At 34.4% G+C, this 27,484-nt stretch overlaps 1 protein-coding gene across 29 annotated transcripts in view; it reads right to left on the bottom strand.

Moving 5' to 3' along the window:
- Positions 1-27,484, bottom strand: part of MYCBP2 (MYC binding protein 2) — a 266,736-nt gene that overhangs the window by 144,651 nt on the left and 94,601 nt on the right. For 24 of the 29 annotated variants that reach the window (XM_072760790.1, XM_072760789.1, XM_072760784.1 and 21 more), the window contains 8 exons: positions 25,201-25,320; positions 23,831-23,912; positions 15,528-15,645; positions 10,165-10,369; positions 9,378-9,531; positions 3,397-3,569; positions 1,983-2,108; positions 1,757-1,884 (listed from right to left, as the gene is read on the bottom strand). In XM_072760790.1, coding sequence (XP_072616891.1) covers positions 1,757-1,884; positions 1,983-2,108; positions 3,397-3,569; positions 9,378-9,531; positions 10,165-10,369; positions 15,528-15,645; positions 23,831-23,912; positions 25,201-25,320 — 1,106 coding nt within the window. Of the gene's footprint in view, positions 1-1,756; positions 1,885-1,982; positions 2,109-3,396; positions 3,570-9,377; positions 9,532-10,164; positions 10,370-15,527; positions 15,646-23,830; positions 23,913-25,180; positions 25,321-26,811; positions 26,928-27,484 lie in introns of those variants that run through there. The other 5 variants (XM_072760796.1, XM_072760793.1, XM_072760794.1 and 2 more) reach the window with 2 other exon arrangements.

Consider the following 27,484-nt stretch of genomic DNA (forward strand, 5'->3'; position numbering starts at 1 on the left):
CAGGTAGAAGAGGACAAACCTATAAAAGAAGAAAAAACAAGAGATGAAAACAAAACAAAACAAAACAAAACAAAACAAAAAAGATATTTACTGCTAGGGAAAAAAATGTATACCTCGCAATGGTGAGCGGAAGGAAAACAAAAAGACTTCCGTTGGAAAACCTTAGTCTATTCATTAATAACTGAATTTCAAAGGCAAGTTGACTTCCAGGGAATGGGAGAAATAAGGGGGGTTTAATAAGACTTGGAAAAAATTACACTCAATATAAAAAGAGCATTATGAAAGGCCTATATACTACTGTAACACAACTACTGGTGAAAAGAACCACAGTGGTATTCAATATTATCAAAACAAAGCAAAAAAACCTTTCAGGGACAGGAAAAAAAAATGTATCTTCTTGATAACTTACTAGACACTGACAACTAGCACTATATTACTCATTGAGTTTGCTTCTCTATCTTGACTTCTAATCAAGACATCTTCAAATAACCCTTTGAAAGTAGCGGCTCTGAAATAAGCCCAAAACTATGGTTTTATTTTCCTTTTTCTTTCTTCCTTCCTACGTATGTATGTTTGTACCTAACTACCTATGCCACAAGTTTTCAAAATTATTATTCCATCCCTATCCTCTATATAACTCTAGGGACTTCCAATTCTTTCTTAATTTCTGTATTATCTCTATTTCTTTAGCATGTATTTTCCAATTATGGCCAGAAATAAGCAAATATTTTTAAAAGTTTGTCAGTTCTGGTTTGGCCTCTATGGGGAGTGTCCTCAAAAACCATCACAGTAAGAGAGTTTTAACATATTTTTAGATATTATTGAGAAAATAGAAGATCTCCTAAATAGATAGCATCTAATTGAGAATTTTTAATGAAACTTGCTACTGAAACTAAGACACAAACTATAGGGGTTTTTTTTGAGAGAAAGAATGTGTATGCTTGTACACACATGAGCGGAGTTGGGGGATAGAAAATGGGGCAGAAGGACTGATGGAGAAAGAATCTTAAGCAGGCTCTATCCCCAGTGCAGAGCTCAACTTTGGAGCTTGATCTCACAACCATGAGATCATGATCTGAGCCAAAACCAAGAGTCAGACAGGTGTTCAAACCACTGAGCCACTGAGGCACTGCTCTCTTTTACTTCAAAGGCAAAATCATATTAATTTGAGAAGTGGAACATTTGAGTATTGGTGAATTTTCAAAGAGTGAGCACATCCTTTGCTTTGAATAATTGCAGACCCTTTCTGAGATGAACAGGTTTAGAAAACTGAGGATTTTTTTTTTATTATTTTTGTCTACCCAATGAAATCCATACATTCCATTTCTCACTTCATCCCTGATTCCCCTTTTAGATTGATCATGTCTTATACAGTATTTGGCATTAAAAATGCTAAAAACTATTAAAGCTACATCAAAATGCCCCTGCATCAAAACAGCTGTGCCACCATCAAAAGTGGCTAACAAAAACAAGGCAAATCAAAAAAGTACTGCTGTACCTAGATCACTAGGAAGTTCACAAAGAATTAAGATGGGTTTTTAGTCTTTTTCAGCCTAATATTAGAAAATCATTTTCCATTCATTACCTTCTATCTTGACTTTTTATTTTCTAATGAGCCAATAATTTAGTATTATTGTATTACATTTTAGCAATGTTCCCAAGTCCTTTTTTATTATGTATTATATAATATAAAATCACAAACTAAGTCAAAGCTAACTTTAAACAAAAAGGGCAACAGTATCAACAAACTGCTTACCTTAATTTTAGCAGTATATTCTCCTCTACCTCCAAACAGACCAAGGCCACCAAGTAAAATGTCAGTGTCAGCACTAAAACGTATAGCTTCTACTGAATGAGCAGAGTAACCCCAGCCCCCTCCATGACCTAAAAGATACAATTAATAATTAATGTAGTAAAAATCTATCTATATACTTCTATATTTAACATATAAGACAATATTTCCTAAACATAAATATACATACTTTCAAACCTGTTTACTACACTATAATCTTCTTTGGAATAAACCTTCATTACTGCTTGAGTCTCCTCCTCTGTACTTGCAACACCCATTTTTAAATCCTGCATAGCTGCTAAGGTATCAAGGCAACCTAAAAACAAACAAACAAAAATTTAACTCTGTGAAATTAAAATTTCCCATTATATTGATGGTATAAGATGCTATAGAGAATAAATTAAAATAATAAACTCTGAGTGTGCTCAATAAATGTATTCCAAGCTTCAAACACTGTTTCATGAAAGAATATTTAAAACCAATAAGAATTCTCCTTTGCCTGGGTAATTATCATATTTAAACACATTCTATGTTTCCCAAAAAACTGTATCTTTGAAAAGTTGGCATCGCTCAATCTTTGAGCCTTTACGAGGTTTGTCCTTTTATGAAATTCTGAATTACTGTAGATTCTTAAAGTTTTATCTGAGGAAGACACAGCAGCCTGAGAGAACCTTAATCAATATGAGTTTTGGATGTTTACTATGATTACTAGATGAAATTTGAAGAAAAGAAGTAAGGAATTATATGTATGATCTAGTAATTATACTTAGGAATATGATTTCACAATTGCAAATTTTAGATAAGCACAAATGAGCCTTTTTAAGGATCCTTTTTAAAAGCAACAAGTAATTACGTGGATTGGTATAAAATTTCCACGAATATATATATATTTTGAAAAAAATGTTATATTACAAATTAAATAAAAGTGAAGTTGATGTACTATGGAAAGCTGTGTTATATAAAAAGAGACAGAAGTAATAATGTATAAAATTCATAATTAGGGGATCCCTGGGTGGCTCAGCGGTTTGGCGACTGCCTTTGGCCCAGGGCGCGATCCTGGAGTCCCGGGATCGAGTCCCGCGTCGGGCTCCCGGCATGGAGCCTGATTCTCCCTCTGCCTGTGTCTCTGCCTCTCTCTCTCTCTCTCTATGTCTATCATAAATAAATGAATAAAATCTTTAAAAAAAAATAAATAAAAAAATAAAACTCATAATTATATAAATATATATTTAGAATTTGTCATTTTAAAATAATGTATGTAAATTAAATATTATAATTATACATTTGAATATTCTATCTGCATCTCTAAAATCTATGTATTTAAGCTGAACAAAAACATTATTAAAAAATTTGCCTGCTAGAAAATTACATTCAGGAATGCTTTATATTTGGGCATATATGAATTGTGTTGGTTCAAGTCTAATGTATTATTCATTGTAGGATTGACAATGAACTCTCTTAAGTTAGAGAGTTTAACTTACATTGTACTTAGCATACCGTTGTTTAACACACTTGAGAAAATGAAACACAAATCTAAATATTCCTTAAAAAAATTCTCAGCACACATTAATGAAAATCAGCTGATTACCAAAGAGGAATCCTACCTAGAATGTGCAAAGCTGCATGAGATCGGGTGGTGAGAGCCCTTGATCCTGTTGGTAAGGCAAGTTCAGGACTTAGAATACTACATCTGGACTGCATGTCTGTTGCAGAGGGAAGTCTTGCATCAGCAACCACTGCATTGTAACACCACAGCTCCCTAGTATTTGGTCGAAACCTTCAACAAAGAATAATCATAGCACTTCAACATATAGTTTCATTGAAAAAAAAATTTCTAAAGTATAATTGATGATATAAAGACAATATAGTCAGATTGAAGAGGACAAAATGTAGCTCATTATTTTCTTTATCTGAGCTAAATATGTAAATAAAATTATTTATGTCACTATAAGTGAAATGATTTGAAAATAGTAATACAGATCATGATACTTTATGAGTAACTAGATCAACAGTACACATGATGCATATACATATGAAGGTTCAGTACAACAAAAATTCGATAAATAAAGTTTAAAGACAAAGGGCAAGTTGAAAGAAAATATATGAAACATACATATAAAACAAAACAACAGTATCCACAATGTATAAGAGCTCCTGCAAACCAGTAAGATAATGCAATATCAAAGTGGGCAAAAGACCTGGAATGCTGTTTTCAGAAAGAAACGCAGTAAATTGTATGTAGCTGTTCATACTAAAACTAAATAAACAGTAAACCATAAGGGACCCACAATACTATCCAACCATTATCTCATATCTCTTATCTTTTCCATAAAAAATTCTCTAAAGGCTGCCTCCACTTCTTTACCATAGTTTTTTGCTATGAATTCTTTTTTGGAAAAGTTGTTTTTATCATCTACAGGGTACACACAAAAGAACAGTAAAAAATATTTTCAAAAAAAGGTATGAAGAATAATGGTATAATGTGTATTAGTAAAAATAACATTACTGCTATTTTTTAAGTACCCTGGCTCTTCCTCCCTACCCAATTTCTTTCCTTTTCCTTCAAAGGTAGCAATTACCTTGATTTTTTTTTAAGATTTACTTATTTATTTTATGATAGACAGAGAGACAGAGAAAGAGAGAGAGGGGCAGAGACACAGGAGGAGGGAGAAGTAGGCTCCTGGGAGCCTGACATGGGACTCGATCCTGGGACTCCAGGGTGCTAAACCACTGAGCCACCCACGGATCCCCAATTACCTTGATTTTTAAAAGTTTACATTCCTTTGTTTTTATGATTTTTCATATTTATATCAAAATTGTGTATTATTTAAGTTTCACATTTTTAATTGTGTATGAACAGGATATACACTGTATGTGTTCTGTGGTTAGCTTTCTTCAAACACTACAATATTCTTACAATGTATTTTTACAGTGGCATATGACTACAAGTTCATTCATTCTTGTTGTAAAGTATTAATAGCTCATGTGACTACATTTTAATTATCTGTCCATTCTATCACTGATAGCAAAATATTAAAACCACTCAATTTTCCATTACAAAAAAAAATGCTGCTGTGGATAATTTTATACATAGCTCCTAAAGCCCAAGTATAAGAGTAGATAGGAAGGAAGAACAAAATCCTCATATTTTTTACAACTGGTATGCCTACACAGAAAACACTGATTCTTTTGAAAATCTGGTCTGTGTCAGATATAGCTAATATTCAGATTCATTTATTAAGGATGGTCTTCTCAATTAAGGTGCTTCATGATCCAAACCTATTAAATATAAGAGTACTTAAATCCAGTGATCCCACTTGTGGCTACATATCCAAACGAACTGAAAGGAAAATCTTGTAGAGATATTTGCACACTCACAATCATAGCAGCATTATCCACAGTAGCCAAGAGGTGGAAGTATTAAGCATCCATAGATGGATGAGTGGATAAATAAAATGCAGAAGAAACATACAATGGAATGTTTATTCACTCTTAAAAAGGAAAGAATTCTGTCACAGGCTGCAATGCGTATACATCTTGAGGACATGATGCTAAGTGAAATAAGCTAGTCACAAAAGAGACAAATACTGTAATTCCAATTATATATAAAATGTAGTCAAATTCATAGGCAGTAGAATGGTGGTAGCTACGGGCTGGAGGGAGGGAGAAATGGGGAGTTTTTCTTTGGCTATGGAGTTCAATTTTGCAAGATACAAACATTCTAGAGGTCTACTATATAACAATGTGAATAGGGCAGCCCGGGTGGCTCAGTGGTTTATTGCCGCCTTCGGCCCAGGGTGTGATCCTGGAGATCCGGGATGGAGTCCTACGTCAGGTTCCCTGCATGGAGCCTGCTTCTCCCTCTGCCTGTGTCTCTGCCTCTCTTTCTCTCTCTGTGTCTCATGAATACATAAATAAAATCTTTAAAACAAAACAAAACAAAACAAAACAAAAACCAATGTGAATATACTTAACACTTGAATTGTAAACTTAGAAATGGTTATATTTTATGGTTTTTTCATTTTAAACTTAAATACTTGGCACAGAATAAATTCTATGAAAGTACTTGTTATAATGAGTGGAATTAATATAAATGTACTATTGCTTTTTAATTTAATCTATTAATCTAACTGGTTTATTTGTCTGTGATTATTTTTCTCTTTTAAGATTTTTTCTCTTGGTTTTTAGTGTTTTATAATTTCACTACAATGTCTCTTGACTGTAGATAATGGAAATGCATAATTTATAATATTTGTGAATTTAAATCCTTTTATTGGTTCTGGAAAACACTCAAGCATTATCTCTTCAAATAATGTTTTCTCCTCTATTTTCTCTAACCTCTAATATTTCCTTCTTGGAAGTCTATTAGATCTTTTCATTATATTCTTCAAATCACCTCCATATTTTTAATATTGTCTCTGGCATGTTTATAATCTCCTCTCAACTGTTCAAATATGATCTACTCATGCATTTGTATAAAAAACTATTCTTCAGGGGATCCCCGCGTGGCTCAGCGGTTTGACGCCTGCCTTTGGCCCAGAGCACGATCCTGGGGTCCCGGGATCGAGTCCCATGTCGGGCTCCCAGCATGGAGCCTGCTTCTCCCTCTGCCTGTCTCTGTCTCTCTCTCTCTATCATGAATAAATAAAATATTAAAAAAATACTATTCTTCATTTATAAAAGTTTTGCTTGGTTGTTTTTCAAATATGCCTCATCATTTTGAGTCTCATTATGAGTTTCATTTTACTTCCTCAATTTCATCTCTGACTTTTTAAATAGTTCATATGCACATAATTTATTATTTCTGTTATTTCCTAGATCTGAAACTGATCCTGTTGCTTGTCTTTTGCTGAATTTACTAATAGTGATATTATTTGTATGTTAAGCAATTTTAGATTTTGCACTCATATTTGTGGAATCTTAATTCATCAAAAAACCTATGAGCCTATATAGAGGAGGAGTTTTCTCCTGATTTACTTTTGCCTTCTGCTGGAGACACAGGGGTATTACCTATTTGATACCACTTTAGCATCATTCCAAGGCTAGAATCTTAACAAAATTTCAGGATCAGTTTCCATCTCTCTCACCTTGCAGTTGGCACAATGCTTATTTTCCAAATTGCAGCACTGCTTATCAGTATTTGCCCTCAGGGAAATCCTGTGTTTATAGGGCTGAGTGCTTACTTCTCCAAGGTCACCTCATGAGGTATGATTTTTGTTTTTATGCTGGCTTTCTTTCTTTGAAGTGGGGGTGGGAGACATGGGCAGTATATTAGCAACATCTTGGCTAAGTGCCAAGCCAATGAATAAAACATAAACTTTTTTTTTTTTAAACATAGGGCCCCCTTTGAAGTATTTAGTTTACCAAACTGCCAGAAGTGGAAATCCCCATTTACTCCTCAAACCACACCAATCTAGTTTGTACGTCTAACGCTTTCATGAAATTATTCTCAAAGTTGCAAATAACTTCTAAGTGGCTAACCCTATTAGAATTTTTTGTCATCTAGTCAAGCCCTCAGCAATATCAAACACCATTGAACACTCTTTTTTTTTTACCTACTCCCTTTTTCACTTCTATATCAGCACACCCTCTTGCTTTTTTCCATAGTTCACTAGCTGCCCCTTCTAGTCTCCTAACTAGTTCCTCCTATCTCATCTAACTTCTAAATTTTTAAGTTCAGGACTCTCCTCAACCTATTTTCTCTGTCTAGGTGATCTTGTTCAATACCATAGCTTTAGATACACCTATATAAACTAAAAATTCTCAAATTTATATTCCCAGTCCAGATCAGTCCTCTTTGAGCTTGGCTCACTTATCTAACCGCCTGCTTAACATTTTGCTTAGAACTCAAACTTAACATGTCAAAGACAGAAATCCTGACAAAATCTGTTCCTTTCTCTGCCCTTCCTGGCTCAGTGAATGCCACTAATGTCTATTCAAATGCCAAAATCAGAACACTGGGAATCATCCTTGACTACTTTCTTTCCTTAATCACTTACCAATATAAGCAAGTTTTATTGGCACTATTCCAAAATATATGCTGCTGACTGCTCATCTCCATCTTCCCCACCATGACCCTAAGTTTCATGCCATCATCTCTCCCTTGTATTACTGTAGGAACCTCCTACAGTCTTGCCCCATTCCCATTTATTTTCCACACACGTATAATATCTTAGTGTTAATTCCCAACTCAAAATATGACAAAACTTCCTATTTTGAAGATAATTCAAATTCCTTAATCTAGTCTGCCAAGTCCTGCATGTCCTAGCCCTGTTTATGCCCCTGAATTTATTTCATGCCACTCACTCATGATACTTTAACCACACTGGCTTTCTTCAAATTCCTAAAATACTAAGCAGGCTCTTGCATCAAAAGCCATTTGGGTCTACTAAGCTGTCCCTGCTCAGAAAACTTTCCCTAACTCTTCAAATGCCTGGTTCTTTCTTATACTTTAAGGTCTTAACTTCTACTGTCTCCACTGAATGGAAGATATAGGTCATTGCTGTTAACCTCAATCACACCACCCCCTTTTTCCTTAATGATGCTAAGCAAGATCTATAAAGTGTATTATTTATTGGCTCTCATACAGTCTGTATCTCTGTTAAAAAAAAAAAAAAAAAAAAAAGACGACCTCCCTAAGAGCAAGGGAATCTAATCTTACGTGTATCTTACTCACTTGAATCAATCTTTACTTACCATAGAGTATCTATGTAAATATTTACTGGCTAAAATTAAAACAGTAAAAATTAAAAATAATAATAGTACTGTATACTGATGCTGACAGCATGGGAAAATATGGATTCTCATAGCAGTTGGTGAGAACCGGAGGACAATTTGGCAGTAGGTATCACTATTCGGTGAGCCTACCTTTTGACTCAGCAATTCCACTTATTGAAAGCTATCTTAATAGGAATACACTCTTATCAGTACAAAACTCTGTGTGCATATATACACATGTTTGTGTGTTTACTCTGGCATTATACATAATAGTTCTTACTATACTGACTTGCAAAGATCTACAAATTGTTTAACAACAAAAAAAAACCTTTTAAAATGAGTATGTTCTTATATGTAGAAAAGTGCGTTTTTAAAAAGTGTCAAACAATATAAACCAAACTTAATACTTGTGACCCATAGAGAAGGTCAGTAGGATGTGTTATGGGGGAAGAAAAACATCTAGAGAAGGCCCACACAATTGCTGTATTTTTGCTTTGCTTAAACACACACACACACACACACACACACATATTCATGTGCTATTTGTGTAAATTTTGAAGTGTGAAATAAAATTGCTATTCTTAACATTTATTTGCTTTTATATAGATGTCAAATTTCTAATTACTCAGGAGAAGTTAAGAATACAAAAGGAAGCAGACTCTGGCAGGAAGGAAAGTCAAAGTAAGCTTATAGTGAATCTGCAGTATCCTTGATAGCTGTAAAATATAAGTACCCTACTAAAAAAGACAAAGGACAAAATGTCTAGCCAGAAGTCAGGATAATGGAATAAAATATGAATTTTGTATCACCATAAGAGTATAATTTGATCAGAATTTGTTTACTACTCTATTTTATAAAGAGAGCTTACCTCCAAATGACATCATACACAGGATCAAGACACACACCAAATCCTTGCAGGTCCTCTTGTTCAGAATCATTAAAAGTTTTACAACTCCCATCGACTTTATTTATCAGAAGGCATTTAAATGGAGGAGGTTCTGATATAGAAGCAGGTACCAAGCCTTGGGAAAAGATATTATCCATCTTAAAAAATGCATTACCTTTTTGTATTGCCGCAGCATAGAATGTAAGTATTATTTATAAGTATTATTATTATTATTATATCCATTTTAAAGATGAAGAAACTAAGGCTAAATAAATTAATTAAAAACTTTTAAGTAATAGAATTAGGATCAAAACCTCAGGCTTTCTAAATTCATAACATATGCTCTTAATTTCTATACTATATATAACACTATATGTAATCATTTATGATACCACAAACACAAGTATAGAGTGATGCCTATAGATGGAACTTCAAAGTCTGACTTAAGTAACCTTTAATAAAAATTAATTTCTAAAAAAAAAAAAAAAATTAATTTCTAGCATTTATTTAATAAGAATCAATAGAGAAAAATTCCTCCTTTCAATATAGGTTTTATCCTACTACAATTTAGCTCACATTTCCACCACTCTCTAGCTAATAGCTAATAAATACTCATATAAACACAGAAATTTAGAAGCTTCTCAATGTTCTCTCAAATAGAAAACAAAAAGCTCTAAGATTATATATCTAATGATAGGGAAAGATGAACCATTTACTATCAATCACAATAAAGATTTTGGGAAGAACATCTATTTGCTTGGGGTATTACCTATTATGTGTTTACTGGCAAAAATTTCTGATGTAGCCAGCACGTGAGAATTAATAAGTGCTTCATCAATGCGTAAGAAGGTCTGGTCCCCACTTGCACCTATCCAGGTAGCCTTTCTTCCATATTTTGATCCGATGTTAGGCATGGGAGCTGGTTTTGCATTCCAATATGGCACATCCAAAATTGGTCTACCCAGTTGTCCTTTCTAAAAAATTAAATAAACCATATTAATAATATTACTAGATAAATAATCTATAATCTTTAATAAAATTAAGGAGACAAAAACAGCTCTATGAGAAATTACTCTTTATAATTATTAGTACTTTTTTAATTAATGAAATTCATGTGAAATTTAGATCAAAATTTATAAAGGAATAAAATAATTTCTATTATTCTTAGGGACTTCCCCCACTAATAAACCACAAAGTGTATTATTTTAACAATAACAATAAAGCTGAAATATTTTTCCATGCAAGAAGTCTCCCTGAAGTACTGTCTTCACCTACATTTAAATGAAAAGTATAATACACAATGTTAAAAAGTTAGTATTAGAAATTGTTCTTTAAAAAAGAATCATTGAAAAAAATCACTTTGATATTTTAAATTGACAGTACTTAATTTATAAAGTCACTATTAAAATTACGCAGTCTGAAAATATTTGGGTAAAGGCCAAAATAATAGTACAACTGGGAATACAATTAGAAAATTACATATTTTACACATGATCACATGTTAGTAAGTTATTTAAGTTTTAAGATAAATAGCATAATCAATAGTAAGATATGATGTCTTAAGTAAATGTTAACTCATTTAAAAACTATGGCTATCTATAGGTAGTAGGTAAGAGTTTAATTTCTTTAAAAAAACAACAGGAAGTCTCTCATTAAGCTAGCAGCTATAAAAAAAAAAATACTAATGGTAGATGGGTAAACATTTATCCTAGTTTATGAGCTCACCCTCCCCTCCCAAAGCACTCCCTCTTTCCAAAAACTGCCTGGAAGGCAGAAAATGCTGTATCATGGCATTCAGGGTCATCTGCAAGTAATGGGTTATGAGAAACCATCAGCAAAAAACCTGAAGAACAAGGGAGCCTGGAACACTGCAAAGAGCCTGCTTAAACTCACCCTACTATCAGATTTCTAGTGTGTTCTATCACTCCTTAAAGGAGTGATACCTTGAAGAAAATACAGCACACAAAGTGACTGTAAACGCAATAGAGTGTCAAGCCCTGGGCTGAACCCGGGGAGGGAAAAGTGGCAAGTACATAAACAGAGAAGCAGCCAAAACATTTCAGTGTTAATTTTCAGCTTCTTTCAATGTCTATCCTTATTTTTTGACAAAAAAAAGGCATAAAAATGTGAACAGTGAGGAAGTGTATCATATATACTTTGAATATTTAGAAGAAAGATAATTCTATTTGTCACTGAGTACTGCAATAAATATCTATTTCCTTACTATCAACCAACTAATGTAAAGAAAAGCAGTGCAAAAATATGACAGATGCCTGGACAGCCCCATGGGATTCCGAATGTGGTTATTTAAATTTACTAAATTTACTAAATAAAAATTCACAACTAGGACCTCTGGGGGTAGAGGACAGTAATAGCTGTCTGATTTCAAATATCACCATTCACATACTCCCCAAAACAAAACAAGAAAATCAACACACAAAGGGCAAAGAAAACCACACATGACCCAACTCTTCAGCAGTTTAGGAAACAGCAGATCTGATGACCTGTTTAAGTCACCTGTAACCAGGGGAAGAAACCAAATTCCAAGTCTTCTCTCTGGAAGTGCCACTGTAAGCAGAAGGGGGTGGAAGTACAAAAGGGTAGCTTATGAAGGAGAACAGAGCATAGAGAGGATTTCGAAAAAGCACTGATGAAATCATCTCCCAAAGAGAAAATCTAACTCTTAAAGTCAAAATCTGAAATAAAGGTTCATAGCACCAGCTACATGAAAAGGCTTCAAAGTGTGCAGGACCGTTTCTCACCCATGAGACTGATAAAAATTAAAAGGGTATGACAGCACATTCTGTTGGCAAGGCTGTGGAGAAACCGGCATTCTCAACCATTGCCAGTGAGAATGCAAAAATAAAGGGAATTATTAACATCCCACAAAACTGCATAGGCATTAACCTTTAGCCCAGCCATCTTACCTCTAGAAATTTGCCTTAACGATACATGTCTAACAGTACTGATTTCATTGTAAAATATTGGAAAGTACTTATATCCAAGCATAAGAAATTGACTAAATATAGTACATATGCATAGGGGTACCAGGCAGATATAAAAAAAAAAGAATAAGGAAGATCTCTACAAACTAGTACAGAATGATTTCTAGGAGATACAGTAAAATGATAAGGGTAAAGTGCAGAAGAGCATATATAAAATGCTATCTTTTGAAAAATAAAGATTTTATTTAAAAATAAACATAATTAAATGTGTGCACATATATATACACACACCTGTATGTATACAATACACACAGGAAGATAAATTAGAAAACAATGAAGTTCATTACTTACAAACATGGAGTAAAGGGGATATGGGAAGAAATGACACTCTACCGAGTATACTATTTGTGTAACTTTAACTTTTGGAAACACGTTAATGTTCTATATATTCAAAAAAATAAAATTACATCTAAGGATATGAGAGGAGGGATCCTAAAAAAAACAAACTGAAACAGTGCACTGGACCAGAAGCTCCTTTCCTTGGAAGTCTGAGAGTTCAAAGAGGACGGGATATGTCAGGCATCAGCATTTTAACCAGTGTCTGCCCAGGAATGGCTAGGAAGACTGTTACTGTAGGGTGAAGAGGAACACCACTGTGTTAAGGGTCCTCTGACTCTGCTCCTTCCCTGCCCTCCCTCTGGCACTCCCAGGGAGCCTCATTCATTGTTCAAGGCCAAAGTTATCTCTACGTTGAAAGGTCATCTCTCTTCCCTAAACCCTGACATCAGATCTCATTCACTTTACAGAGATGAACCTCTGCCCCAGGATCCAGTGAGACAAAGAGACCTATAAAAGGGCTTGTTTGCAGGGACAAGGGGAAGAAGGGTGATCCTTAGCTGTTGTTGCTCTTCACAGGAATCTGTTATTTGTACCTATTGTTATTAATATTAAAGTTTTTTAAATTAAAAAAAAAAAAGGCAAACCAAAACAAATGAATCCAACTTCATTCCAAAGGAATAACAATTCTACTGAAATGGGGTATGGGGAAAGAACCCAAGTAACTTACAAGCACTGTATTTGACTATATACCTTAAGCTGTGGGGAAAAAACACAGGTGAGAGGAGGCAGGAGCAAGAGTGACAGACAAATCCTGAATTCCTGCTAGTGAGTTTGTTTTATAGTGGTGTAGATAAAGCAAGTAGAAAACTAATTTACCTAAATTCTAGGACTGAGTGAATGAGAAATAAATGCACTGATATTGTTAGAAGCCACAAATCTTACTGAGGAAGAAAGGAAACAAACATGGAATGGGTCAAGGTAAGAAAGACTGTGGGTATGGACTGGAATTAGAAGTACTGGTGTGGTCTTATGATTTCTGAAATACATACATGTATGCATATAAATGCACATATATGTGTATTGGAGATATATTCCCCACTAAAAAGATCCCCTGTTCTTGGAGAAACAGCTGTATCTAGGACCAATACAGAGAAGCCTGAAATAATTTGTTATGCCAGGAAGTAAAGAAGTGCCCCCCAAATGAAGGCTCATGTCATAAGAACACAGGAGTCAGCTGAAAGGGACTCTGATTGATGAAATTTAAGGCAATCTATGCATCTAAATAATTAAGGACAGTAATGAAGAAAATAAAATACATGCATCTGTGCCAAACAAACAAATAAGAAGGGCTACTGCTTACAATTATATGCAAAGGGCCACCTGGTAAATGTGAGAGGGTGCTGGAGTTGGAAAATCATCATTTTGCAATTGTAGTAAAGACTCATTTAGGCAAGAACAGGAATCTAAATCTAGGAGGAAATTGTATGAGAAGCAGGTGTCTTAAAACTGTCTTATTAAAAGAGTCAACCCATAAACTGCTTATTAGTTTCAAGAGAAAAAATACTAATTATGCAGTAGCAAAATCAATTCGACAGCATTTTCTAGGTGATCAAAAATCACATCACTAATGAGGGGCAGGTGGGCATTTTGTGCCTAGATGTGATGCCTGAGGAGAACATAACATCACTTACATAGCATTTTGGCTTGGAATGCATAACCTGAATCTAAACATGAGGAAATTAATCAGAGAAACAAAAACAAGGACCATTTTATTAAAAAAATAAAAAAATAAAAATAAAAAATGTCAATGTCATCATTGACAAAGAAAAGGTATGGAAATGGTACAGGTTAAAGAAGCCTAAAGAGACATATCAATCAGCTGCAATACCTGATCTTAGATTGGATGAGACCAAAAAATGCCAAAAAATAATTATTGGATCAATCAAAAAAAAAAATACAAACTGAAGTATTCAGGAGTAAAGAATCTTAATATATGCGAAGTTATTCTTAAAGAATTTAGGAAAAGTACACACATTGTGCTTAAGAGAGAACAAGAGCACACATGTGCAAGTGACAAAGCAAATCAAAATGTTACCAATAAGTGAATCTGGTTCAAGAGTATATAGGTGTTCTACATATTATTCTTACTTTTTGCAACCTTTCTGTAACTTAAAAGATTTTTTCTTAAAGTTCACATTTACATTTTTAAAAAATCAATAGTTGCAAATTACATCCCAGAGACTTAGGTTATAGAGTTCTGAAGTTACCCATGTCAGAGATGGTATAGGCTTATTAACACAGTCTTATGGGGCTTTTCTTTGACCTCTACTATGCCTGGGCTATACCAAATTCTCAGAGCATTTTCACTCTTTTCAAGCTTTGGCAAAAGAGAAAGAAAGCAAAACAGGCAAACAGAGAGAACGAGAGGAAAAAGGAAACTATAATTTTAAACAAATCTAATAAGAAAACTTTTTAAGGCTTTTAAGAAGTGCTATGTTAGAAACAGTTCTATATGTTAAGAAAAATGAATCTTTGCAAACTATTTGAGAAATAAGCTTTCAAATGACAGAATTGGCTCTACTGAAAGCTTAAAGGATTCTGACCTGGAATAAATATGTCAAAATTCTAATGCAGCTAGTAAGTTTACAATATTCTAATACTACGCAAGAGAAGAAAATTATTTCATAGTAATATCATTCAGGTCTTGTGTGTGCTGGATGTGGAGACAGGAAATAGGCGTATGCAGTAATTATACACAAGAATTTAACTGAAACCAGAAAAAATAGCTAACACAGACAAACTGTAAGACAGTACAATTCAATACTATTAATGCTTAAAAATTCCTTACAGAAAAACTTCCAAATGTGAAGACCTGTCCATCCATTAAAAGTACTGCCGTGTGGTTGCTGCCTGCAGTAACTTGTGTGCTAGGGCCTGGCAATGCTTGAACAAGAGTGGGACATCCCCTAGGTTAAAAAAAAAAAAAAATTAAGTCAATTTCTTACAAGACTTAACTGAAATAAAGAGCAATAAATAAACATTGCAATAAAGAATAGAAGAGCTAAAAGGTACTAAGAGTATATTTAGTAAATATTTATTGAGGTACTATCTGCCTGCCTCCATCCTAGATGTCAGATATACAAAGATGAAAAAGATTATTAATGACTTTAAAGATTATTAAAAAGATTTTCTGAATTTACTTCTCTACTTTTGGACACATAATTTTTATTTTTTCTGAAAGGAAAAAATAATTACCTTTTATAGCAATGGCATGTTAGAGATCTCTATAAATATTTGTTGGATGAAATAAAAATCATACATGACGTTAACAGGAATTCAATCTAGGAGCTATACAAAACAATCAACTTTATATCCTTTTTCTACCTTTTTTTACTGAGCTATAATTTTAGATTTTAACATAGTGGTTAATGAAATCAGTATACAGTATGATGAGAGGCACTACAGCAGCGGCTGGATACTCAAACTCTAGAGCCAGGCTGCCTGGGTATAAACCCGGCTCCACCACACAACAGCACTATAACCAAGACTATGAACTCATCCTTTCTGTATTTTCTCTTCTATAAACATGGAGAATAATACTAAATAGTACCTACCCTGTAGGGTTCCTATGAACAATAAAGAAGCTCATATATGTCAAGTACTTGGATCAGTGTCTAGCACACAGTTAACCATTGTGTCCATTCTCATATGACTTTATTAAGCATTTATTAACCACTTTTAGTAATCATTATCTATAATTAGTATAATCACTGTAGAAATAGTCAACGTGTAATAGGAGAGCTCTGTTTTAGAGAAAATTATGATAATTTAAATTTTTTTAATTTAATTTATTTGGAGAGAGAGAGAGAGAGAGCAGGCAAGAGGGGCAGAGGTAGAGGGAGAGAGAGAATCTTAAGCAGACTCCGTGCTCAGTGTGGAGCCTGACACAGGGCTCAATCTCACAACTCTGAGATCATGACCTGAGCCAAAATCAAGAGTAGAATGCTTAACCGATGGAGCTACTCAGATGCCCCATGATACTTTAAATTTAAAAAAAAAACTATATAAAATATATTTTCTAATGGTTATTTAGGCTGCAATGAAAAGTGAGTTGGAAAGGGCTGGAAACCTAGTTATGAAAATTTTGCAATAATCTGGGGAGTTACAACTAGACTTGGAAGGTGACTAATATGGGGCAGGAAGGTATTCTGCTTATTAAGCAACTAGGTAGATGGTGGTAACATTCATTTAAACCATGAAGATGAATGAGATCTAAGAAGACAATTAGAGAAAAAAAGAGATCTTAATTTTTATTATGAGTTTCTTCTAACATTTCAGGTATAGACAGAGGAAGAGTTCACAGCAATCCCAGACATAACAAAGAGGAAGAACGAACTCTGAGAAAATGTGGTATAAAGACAGTCATTGGAAGAGAAGGTTTCAAGAAGGGGAAAATAATGTACATGCTAAACACTCTAGATACACATACAAATGACAACTTGATTTAGCAAGAAAAAGGTCTCTTTGGTGGAAAATAGGCACAGCACTAGCAGATGAAGAGCTAACAGTGGGGTCAGAGACTATGCAAAACCCCTTCAAGAATCTGCACAAAAAAAAGAAAAAGAAAAGAGAACTAACAGCTAAAGAGAAAATGAAGCTTAATGAGGCTTTGGTCTTTTTAAGATGCTAGAGATTTGTGTAAGTTTAAAAGCATGAGTGGGGATTAAAAGACTAAAAATGTAGTTGAGGGAGAAAAAAAATAGAGCTAGATCCCTAAGGAAAAGGTAGGTAGGCTTCATACCATGGATAAGGGCAGGTCCCTCTTTCAAAGTAAAATGAATAAGGAACAAAGAAGCAGTATGGTTGCAGGTAGGTTTGTAGAGTTGGTGGGCAGAAGAATTTCGCACCTAATGGTTTTATTTTTGCTGTGATGTGAACAGAAGTCATGTGTTGAAAGAAAGAAGGAAATGGGTAAGCAGAGAATTTGAAGATTACAGAAAAAGGTTGGTAGTAAAATGGAACAATCAATATGCAGACCAGGAGTTTTCAACCCAGATCTAGAGGACTTCTAGTAAGTTTATGGAGTGAGTTTCAGGAGATCTGTGAACCTGCTGAATTTGTAAGCTAAACTTTATGTGTATATTCTTATATCTACTGTTCTGAAGAGACCCCACATCATTCATCAAATTCTTAAGAGGTGTTAAACCAGATAGTTCAAAACTACAAAGCAGAACAATGATTGCCCACTGTAGAAGACCTGGTGGAACCTGGAAATCAGGTAACAATCTGCACATGTATGGTGACTTACTTTTTTTCCAGAAGCCTAGGCTAGACAGTGGAAAACATGGATAGATTGATTCATGCTGGAAGTTTTGCCATGCACTAGCACTGGAACCAAGAGGGCAAGAAAATTGAGGTTACTGGTAAGAGTCTAGGTGAAGAGAATAAATAACAATCTCTAACTTGGGAAGAAAATAAAGTAAAAGGGGCGGAAGAGAGTAAAAATGTAAAGAGCAGTGGGGAATGAAGTACTGATAAGGTCAAAGGCCAAGTAAAGTAAACCTAAGTAAGAGAAGAAGAAATTATCATCAGATTATGAGGTATTTATTAAGAATTCAGAGTTGGAGCTGCGTTGGATCCAAGATGGGTCCTAGAGGTAACCGCTATGAATGCGGAAGTAAAGTTTACTGTATGGGACTACTGGCAAGGATACAAAAATCAATCATGAGTGTGACAAGACTCAGAATCAGAAAACACTGTGAAACAGACACTAAATTTGTGAATGAAAGGCAATGAATGAAAGGCAACAACTGAATGGTAGGTAATAAAAAGGGAGTTGAGCAGAATGGCCTCCTCAAAAGAGTAATATTTTCTAACTTGTGGATGGCATAATATGGTCAAGAATAGTAGTGAAAGGTAAATGGTTTTCAACTCCGAGGTATGGGGAGTTTTGCCAAAAAACAGTGGCCCAAAGGGCTATATGATGAACGAGTGCTCTCTAAATGTCCAGCAGCAAAGAATAAAGGGAACGTTCTTAGAACAGTTAACTTGTCTATAGTCTGCAGAGCACCTTTACATAAAATATATCACTGATTATTAAAATAACTCTATGGATAGATCTTAAGAGCTTAAAGCATTTTCCCAGAGCTGTTGGCATACCTTCTAATATAGTCTTTGAATTCTTCCTATAATCAGTGAACTCATTTATTAAATTATTTTGAAAACGCAGGAAGAATAGAAAAGAGAAATTACATGTGTATGTTTGCATGCATAGTAGGCACACCAGGCATTTTAAATACACTGCATTAGTTCTTCAACAATCCTATGGGATATTTAAAGTATGGCCTAGTAAATTGCAGTCATGTAGTTGGTAAGAGAAAGATTTCAACCTTGTCTAAATGGTTCCAGATTCTATGATTGGGTAATATATTAATGCAGAATGAAGACAGTCTAGCAAAAAAATATGAAATAAAAACACTATGACCAAAATTCTACTAGAAAATAGAATAAAAGCATCTAAACTGTGTAATCTCTCTGCCAATATCCAGGTTAAGGTTTATTGAAAATGGTATTTAAAAAAAAAGTGAAATTCAGACATTTAGAAGCATATTGAAAAAAAATAAACCAAAGGGAGGGTTAGTAGACTCATGCCATGAGTGAATGTATAAAAGCTCTCATAAGCCTTTTGACATTCACTTTAAAAAGCAGCACAAAACATCACTGAGGACTTACTGTAGACTAGGCCCTGTGCTTATAATAAGTAAATGACAAGCATGGTCTTCCTGAATTCTTACGAGAACTTTCTGAGTGAAATATACTTACTCCAATTAAACAGAGGAAGAAATGGAGACAAAGCAAAGTTAAGTAATTTGGCCAAGGTCACATAGGCACCAAGTGATAGAATCAGGACCCAAACTAGAGAATGAACTCAGTCATTCTGCCAAGATAATAATACATTAAGTAAGGAGACCATCAATAACATGTTGTTAATCTTTGCCACCATGCATACTACAATACTGACCTTCCATTAATCATACATTATTGTGTGCTATAACAATAAATTCCAGTTAGAAGCACTTGATTACTAGAAACTTTAAAAAAAATATCCTCCCAACCATACACTTTATTTTTAACTAAGTATCTATTAAATGTTTTTGTGGTAGATAACATGTATGCTACACATGCTCTGTTCCTCCTGGGGCTGTTGCTCCAGTTACATGGCCAATTGATTTCTAAATTAATACCACAGTTCTCGTGTCCTGCTTTCCAAGTCTCACACGAGTCAAGACAAACAGGGTAACTAGAGTAGTTACATCAATTGAAATGGTTTTAGCTAATTTCTGTTTAATACACCAGGCATAGTGTGTAGGCATTATTTCACTGAGTTACCCAGTTTAGCTCTCCCTATACCATATGCTACAACACAACCTTCCAGTTCCAACTCAATCAATGGGACCAGGAATGAAAATGTATCTGTGGGAAAAGAACAACTTTGAGCAGTTAAAGCAAACCTCACCAGAAAATATTGATGTATTTTTTAAAATAATTTAAACCTATTATACTTTTGTGAAAATGATAAATTGAAAATACTCAGCATATTGTTATAATACCGTCACCTGAGCAAGTCACTGCAAATGAACGGATGGTGCTCACTGATATAACCAGGTCTATGAGACATTGTTTTTAGGTAACCTCTTTATTTTTTTTATTTATTTTTTTTTTTAGGTAACCTCTTTATTTTAAAAACTGACAAGAGCACTTTTCTTTCAATAGCCATTACACCTCAATGTAGTGTAGCAGAATCTTGTGCTTATGCTGTTCATTCTTCATATTACACAGTTAAGCTCAGCGCTGTGACTTGACTATAATCATGATTTTCAGTATTTCCCTCCCACTCAGTAGAGACCATGAGATACTGTAATTTGCCAGTTATTTTCTATGGAATGGAATCCACGTACAAAGTATGATGTGTGAAGAAGTGCCCCCTGTTGCTGTACATGACTGATGGTCCATTCATGTCTAACTGCAATGCACCTTTATCAGCTTATACCATGACTACACAATAATAACAGCAATGATGATGATGATGATAAATCCTCTTCTGTGTCATGAGCCTCAGTGAAAAATAGAAAAATTGCCAAATTCGTCCCCAAATTACAAGCCTGACTCAGTCTCTGCATATCACTGATGTCATTCAACTATAAAGCAAAGTTATCTGTTGCCTTCTAACACCTGAGATAGTAACTGCTCAACTTTGTAAGCCACTGATATTTTATTGTGTCCAACGCCCAATATCCAAATGTCATATCCAGTGACATTTGATAAACTACATCTGCCAAAGACCATTTACTCTCTTTCCAAACACAGTATTTGTCATTTAGATTATGATAGCTTTTGTTCACTAACTAGAATTAAAATAAAACACTTAATAAAAAAGATTATGATAGCTTTATAACTCTTTTGACAAGAATATCAAATGTATGTTACACCTATGTTTTTAGTGAGAAATTAACTCAATGATGACTTAATCATCTCTTCTCATTAGCAACAACATTCATCAAAGTAAGGACATTCCATTACATACCTATTTTGTGTACACTGCAAATAGATCTGATTCTGCCCTTCAGGGACAGACAGTGAGTGGTTCTTAATCCTGATGAACATTAGAATCTGGACAGCTTTTAGGAAAACAACTCTTGATCATATACAGCACTGCCCTTGTCTCCATTCACCTCCCACCCCAAACCCCACATCTCAATATATGCTTCTTAGAAATTCTAGAGGTAGAATCCAGGCATAGGATTCCTGAAGTTCCCTAGATAATTCCAATGTGCAGCCAGGATTAAGAATCACTGGTCTTGGGATCCCTGGGTGGTGCAGCAGTTTGGCGCCTGCCTTTGGCCCAGGGCGCAATCCTGAAGACCCGGGATCGAATCCCACGTTGGGCTCCCAGTGCATGGAGCCTGCTTCTCCCTCTGCCTGTGTCTCTGCCTCTCTCTCTCTCTCTCTGTGTGACTATCATAAATAAATAAAAAAAATTAAAAAAAAAAAAGAATCACTGGTCTTGGGGGATCCCTGGTGGCTCAGGGGTTTGGTACCTGCCTTTGGCCCAGGGTGTGATCCTGGGGTCCCAGGATCGAGTCCCGCAACAGGCTCCTTGTTTGGGGCCAGCTTCTCCCTCTGCCTGTGTCTCTGCCTCTCTCTCTCTGTGTGTCTCTCATGAATAAATAAATAAAATCTTTAAAAAAAAAAAAAAAGAATCACTTGTCTTTACCATATAAATGGCAATAACTACATTCTGCCAGAGTAATGGGGTAGTCTCAGAACAGTAAAAATCCTGGATTTTATCTAATGACTACGGTAATTCACTGGATATAAAAGAGAAACCATATATATCCAGTTGATTGATTCTGGCAGGTATCTTACGACTATAAGAGAGAATGAGGCAGAGTGGAGATTCACAAAAGAAAGAAGGCTCTTATGGCAAAATAAATTGGTAAGTCAAGTCTGGCCTGAAGTTGCTATATATTATATCCAGACTTGATCAATAAGGCTGATTTCAATGGTGGGGCAGCCATGTATGTGGATCACTCAGATCTTTGAAAACCTGCTTCAGGGAGCATAGCTGACAGCCTTAGAAGCTGTCCCTTTGGGTCCATGAGGCCATTCTTCCCCTAGGATGCTGCCAGCATATGTCTGAGCATGGTGAAGGTGTAATGCTGGACTATCCTGCCCATCTGGGGCTCCTCCAAAGGCAACTTCAACTTGAGGACACCCCACTACCTGCCTGAAACTCTCAGAACTGCACTTCAATGTAAACACTTCAGACTCGGGTCTTCCTTCCTACCTCTCACAGGGGTGAGACCCACAATGTGGCTGACAGTGCTTATTCCTGCTCTTTTCCCTTATTCTTTGTACATCACATCCTGTCTTGGCAGCTTCTTCTTGAAGTCCTAAACTATTAAAGATGGATTTTCTATACTTTTGGCCAAAAGCACTCTCACTGTATTAATCAGGTTATGGATTCAGTGGTTAAAAGGAAAGCCAAAGTAACAAGGACTTAAGCAAGACAGAAGTTTATTTCTCTCTCAGCCAAGCATCTGCTTGTAAGAAGGTAATGTGGCAGTTCTATGTGTCAGGGACTCAGACTATTTCTATCTTGTAGTTCTGCCAGTCTCAATACATGGTTTCCAAGTTATGATCGCTAGTTCCGGCCCCCATACATGGATTCCAGAGAGCAAGCTGGGAAGGAAGAGAAGGAAACGGAAGAGTACTCCCCTTCCCTTTAACAGTATGATTCCAAAGCACAAATCATTTTAATTCATATGGCCATATCTTGCAGCAGTGGAGGCAGGAAAATGAAGTCTTAAGCTGCACGGTCATGTCACCAACAAAAACTCTACTACCAAATGAAGTAGGGAAGAATGAGTATAAGGCAATGTCTGGTAGTCTCCATCATACTTAGTTCTTCACTATTCTGAATAAGTCAAATAGTTTCTCTAAGAGACCACAGGCTTTGTTTAAAAATTACTCAAATGCTTCCATGACTTCATGTTAATATTAGATCAAAATTTCAAAACAGACAACATCAAGGAATCTGAATGAATCTATTGCTAATTTTTAAAAATACAATTTGGGGATATTCACTATCTTTTCTATTGTCACTAACAGCCTTTGAAAAGATAACAATTATTAAAAATATAGTAGGATTTGGTGATAATCATAGTCACTCTTATATTTTAAATGTATAAAATATAAACCAACTTTTCTTTTTTTAATTTTTTTTAAAGATTTTATTTATTTATTAGAGAGAGAGAGAGAGAGAGAGAAAGAGAGAGAGAGAAAGGCAGAGGGAGAAGCAGGCTCCATGCAGGGAGCCCGACGTGGGACTCGATCCCGGGTCTCCAGGATCATGCCCTGGGCTGAAGGCAGCGCTAAACCACTAAGCCACTGGGGCTGCCCCCAACTTTTCTTTTGAAACCACAAAATCATCTATCCCCACAAAAGCACTCAACCACAAAAATCAAGATCCACCAATAATTTATGGGCCACATTTTATAAAACAGTGGTACAAATACAACTTCAAGTGTAGAAATACATATTTAAAAAGAAAAAAAAACCTAGTATCTTCAAACAAAAAAATCAGAGTACCTGGAATTGACATCTCCATGTCCTAGCTGCCCATGCTGCCCATATCCAAATGTATAGACATCTCCATTTTCCATTAAAACCACTGAAAACAAAATAACACAGCTTTACTTTTTTCATGATATGCACTTCATATATCTATCATAACAATACTGAAAGCAGTATAACACTCACTATTTAAAATTTACAGAGCCATTAAAATGGGTAATTGATATTGATGGATAAAGAATATATGGTACGTATATAATGTAATATTCAGCCATAAAAAAGAATGAAATCTTGCCATTTGAAACAATATGGATGGACTTAGTATAATGCTAAGTGAAATACTGACTGCAGAGAAGGACAAATACCATATGATTACACTCATATGTGGAATTTAGGAAACAAACAAATGAGCAAAGGGAAAAAAAGAGGTTGAGAGAGAAAAACCGAGAAACAGACTATAGAGAATCAACTGATAGTTATCAGAGGAGAACTGAGTGTGAGGATGAGTGAAATGGGTGATAATTAAGGAGTGTACTTGTCATATGAGCATCAGATGATTAAAATAAAAACTAAAATAATGGATAATCAAATCACAATTTATATTTAATAACATAATTTTAGTTCTGTAAAATATATTTGTAGGTTATAAAAATACATAATATTTTTTCATAATACATTAAAGTTCTTATAAATGTCCTTTAATAACAGTAATATTATTAAGACATCATCTGGGTAACTGTAAAACCTTTTAATAATGAGTAGAAAATTCCATAGAAAATAATGCTCCCTCATATCTAGGATAGTCATATAGTAGTGGATAGGTCTGAGTTTGGTACAATTATGCATAACTCCAGTGAAATGTCAGAACTTTAATATCTGTCAATCCTTATCAAATAAGGAAATATATTTAGTATCAAAGAAAGAATTTAACACTTTATTTTTATAAAGGTCAAATAGTACAACCTAGACTAAACAGGTCAAATGTCAATAATTTACTAAGAATTTAATTACTTTCTACATTTTAAGAAAGAAATTCATTGATACACATTATTCACTGAATAGTAGCAAAATATGGGATCAGATGATAATCACAGAATCCTAGAGTTCAAAGAGATTTTAGGGATTATTTCATCTTCAAGAATTTCATTAATTGAATTATAAAATAAGTCCATCAGAAGATAGATTAGAAACCATATAGACAAGTACCTATTCTATCATGACACAGTTTTTAAAAGAGATTCTGTAACAAAGTTTTTATAGATTTGAGAGAAATTGCCATTCTACAGCTTTTAACACATACTTAATAGACTACATTTTTCAAAACTAAACAAGTTATGTAGCACAATTGTAAAAATGTAGTTATACCCTAAAGTTCCAGCTGCTACCTGAATGGTGAAATCCACAGCTGACTTGTACTGCCCGAAGCTCACAATCAAATCGCACAGAGCCTGGAGGATATGTTGTGATTTTGCTGGCATCCTTTTCTCCTCGTTCTCCACTTCCATCTGTAAGTGTTATAATTTGTGATTAAGCCATTATTCATGTTCAGAATAAAACTTTAAATCAGTTTACTATGGAAGAACAAGAGAAAAATGTTAAGAGAAACAAGCAAGAAGAATCTGCAGCTGTTAGAAGTGATAGATCAAAAATCTACCTGCAAAGAAGCAATTCTGAAAAGATATACTATATACTTGTTTGCAAATATCACTAAATCAATAAAAACAGAGATAAGATTTGGTTATGGGTAAAACCTATTAAGCTAGTCAGTTATGTAATGTAAATGGGTCATTAAATTATACAAATAACAAAATTCTAAATAGTTTACATGGGAAAATTTAGTTTGCATAAAATAACTGCATGCAAAGTCATTTAACAATTATTTTAAACTGAGTAATAGTGTTAGTACTAGCTACTTAAAAAAAAAAAATCCTAGTTGACTTGCAAATCACTTAGATTTCCCAAACACATCTCAGAAAGGCTACCCTGTCCATCAATATTGCTACACTCAATTGAATTTTAAAAAATTTATAAAGACCAAAGAGCTTTATCCAATATTTTGTAATCCAATGGCTGGCTCCTCCCATTCATCTTCCCTGTCCCACCTTGCCCCTCAGCCATTCTACTTTGTGGTCTTCTTCTGGCCGACCAATGCTACTCTCACCCAATTTTTTCTGTTTCATTTCTTCTTTCCTCCCTACTTTTTTATAATTTCCTCCCTTGCACTTGCTTCAAGGATTTCCTTCCACCCTTACTTTTTATATTTGACTTTGAATATTCTGGCATTCTGACCATAAAATAAAAACCACATTCCAAAATATAAAACTTTAGTTTGGAATGTGTAAGTAAGGGAGGGAACTCATTTTTCCTAATCTAAAACTATACATCACAAAAATATGATCTCTATTATCATCAAGATTCAAATTCCTTGCACATGAAATAAATATAAATCTGGAAGGAATTTCAAAAGGTCAACTAGTCTAAGCCACTCTCATGTGGTATAGCAACTCTAATAAGCAGGTACACATGTGGATCTACAGACACACATTTTTAATTAAATCCGAATTTTTATTGCCCATTTTAGAATGCTAGACAGAATAACATCAAATCCTTTCATATTCAATGTTACTCTTTCTTCTTTTATCTAATATTTCTAACCTTTAGTAACAATCCAGGTAAGACAAGATTGGCCTAAATTATGAGTTCCCTTTTTATAACTAACTTTGTATTATTTAAAAAATCTTTAAACTCTTTATAACGCTAGGACAGTAAAACCTCACTAATTCGGAATAACAGAATGGGTTGGCCCATATGACTTACTGAAAAGGTCTTAATCATAGAACATTTAGATAAAAATTCAGTTTTAATACCTTCAAGCAGTACAGATTATCAATTATAAACTAAATGCTACAATAAATAAAATGTGGTTACCTACATTATTCAAAATAGGCCTATATTACATAAAAATGTACCATAAACATAAAAGTCCTTTAACATACAAGAATTAATTGCTGGACCCAGAGGCTGAAGGCACGTTGAAGGAATCCTTCATTTCTTGAGCCCTTGGTTTGAAAAGCTAGTGATTTTAGACAGGTTTCCCCTTATAAGTATGACCCTGAAAATTCAGAGGAAGAAATTATTTTGAATTTTTTACTCAAAAAGATCACAAATACTGCATCTGAAGTATAATAAATTCTGAATTAGTGAGAGGTTTTACTATAATAGGATAAAGAAAAGGATTCCTCTTTTGCTAAATTACCTAATGTGGGTTTGCCAAATTAAATCTGCAAGAATGAATGGGGTAAAAAAAAAAAAATCACATTTTGTTTAAAACTCCATTCAAAATGAAATACAATCTTAGTCTGGAGACTCCTCATCTTGGAAAGGCAGTAGAATGGTTAATATAAACAAGAGCCTATATAAAAAGGAATAAGAATTATCTAAAAACTAAATAAGATGACAGATGTATAGAAATTTTACAGCTTTATCTTAATTGGTAAATCTAATTTTTAAAACCAAATCTCTTTTAACAGAGAAAACAAACTGTGTTCATGATGTTGTCAGAATTAACTAAATCCAATATTACAAGTATCACTCCACTTTATATAAATGTATTGATGCTTAATTAGAAGTTTTTACCTTTGAGTTTAGCATTTTGCCCTCTCCTGTGAG

The sequence above is a fragment of the Vulpes vulpes genome, chromosome 6 (genome assembly GCF_048418805.1).
Source record: "Vulpes vulpes isolate BD-2025 chromosome 6, VulVul3, whole genome shotgun sequence".
NCBI classification, from domain to species: domain Eukaryota; kingdom Metazoa; phylum Chordata; class Mammalia; order Carnivora; family Canidae; genus Vulpes; species Vulpes vulpes.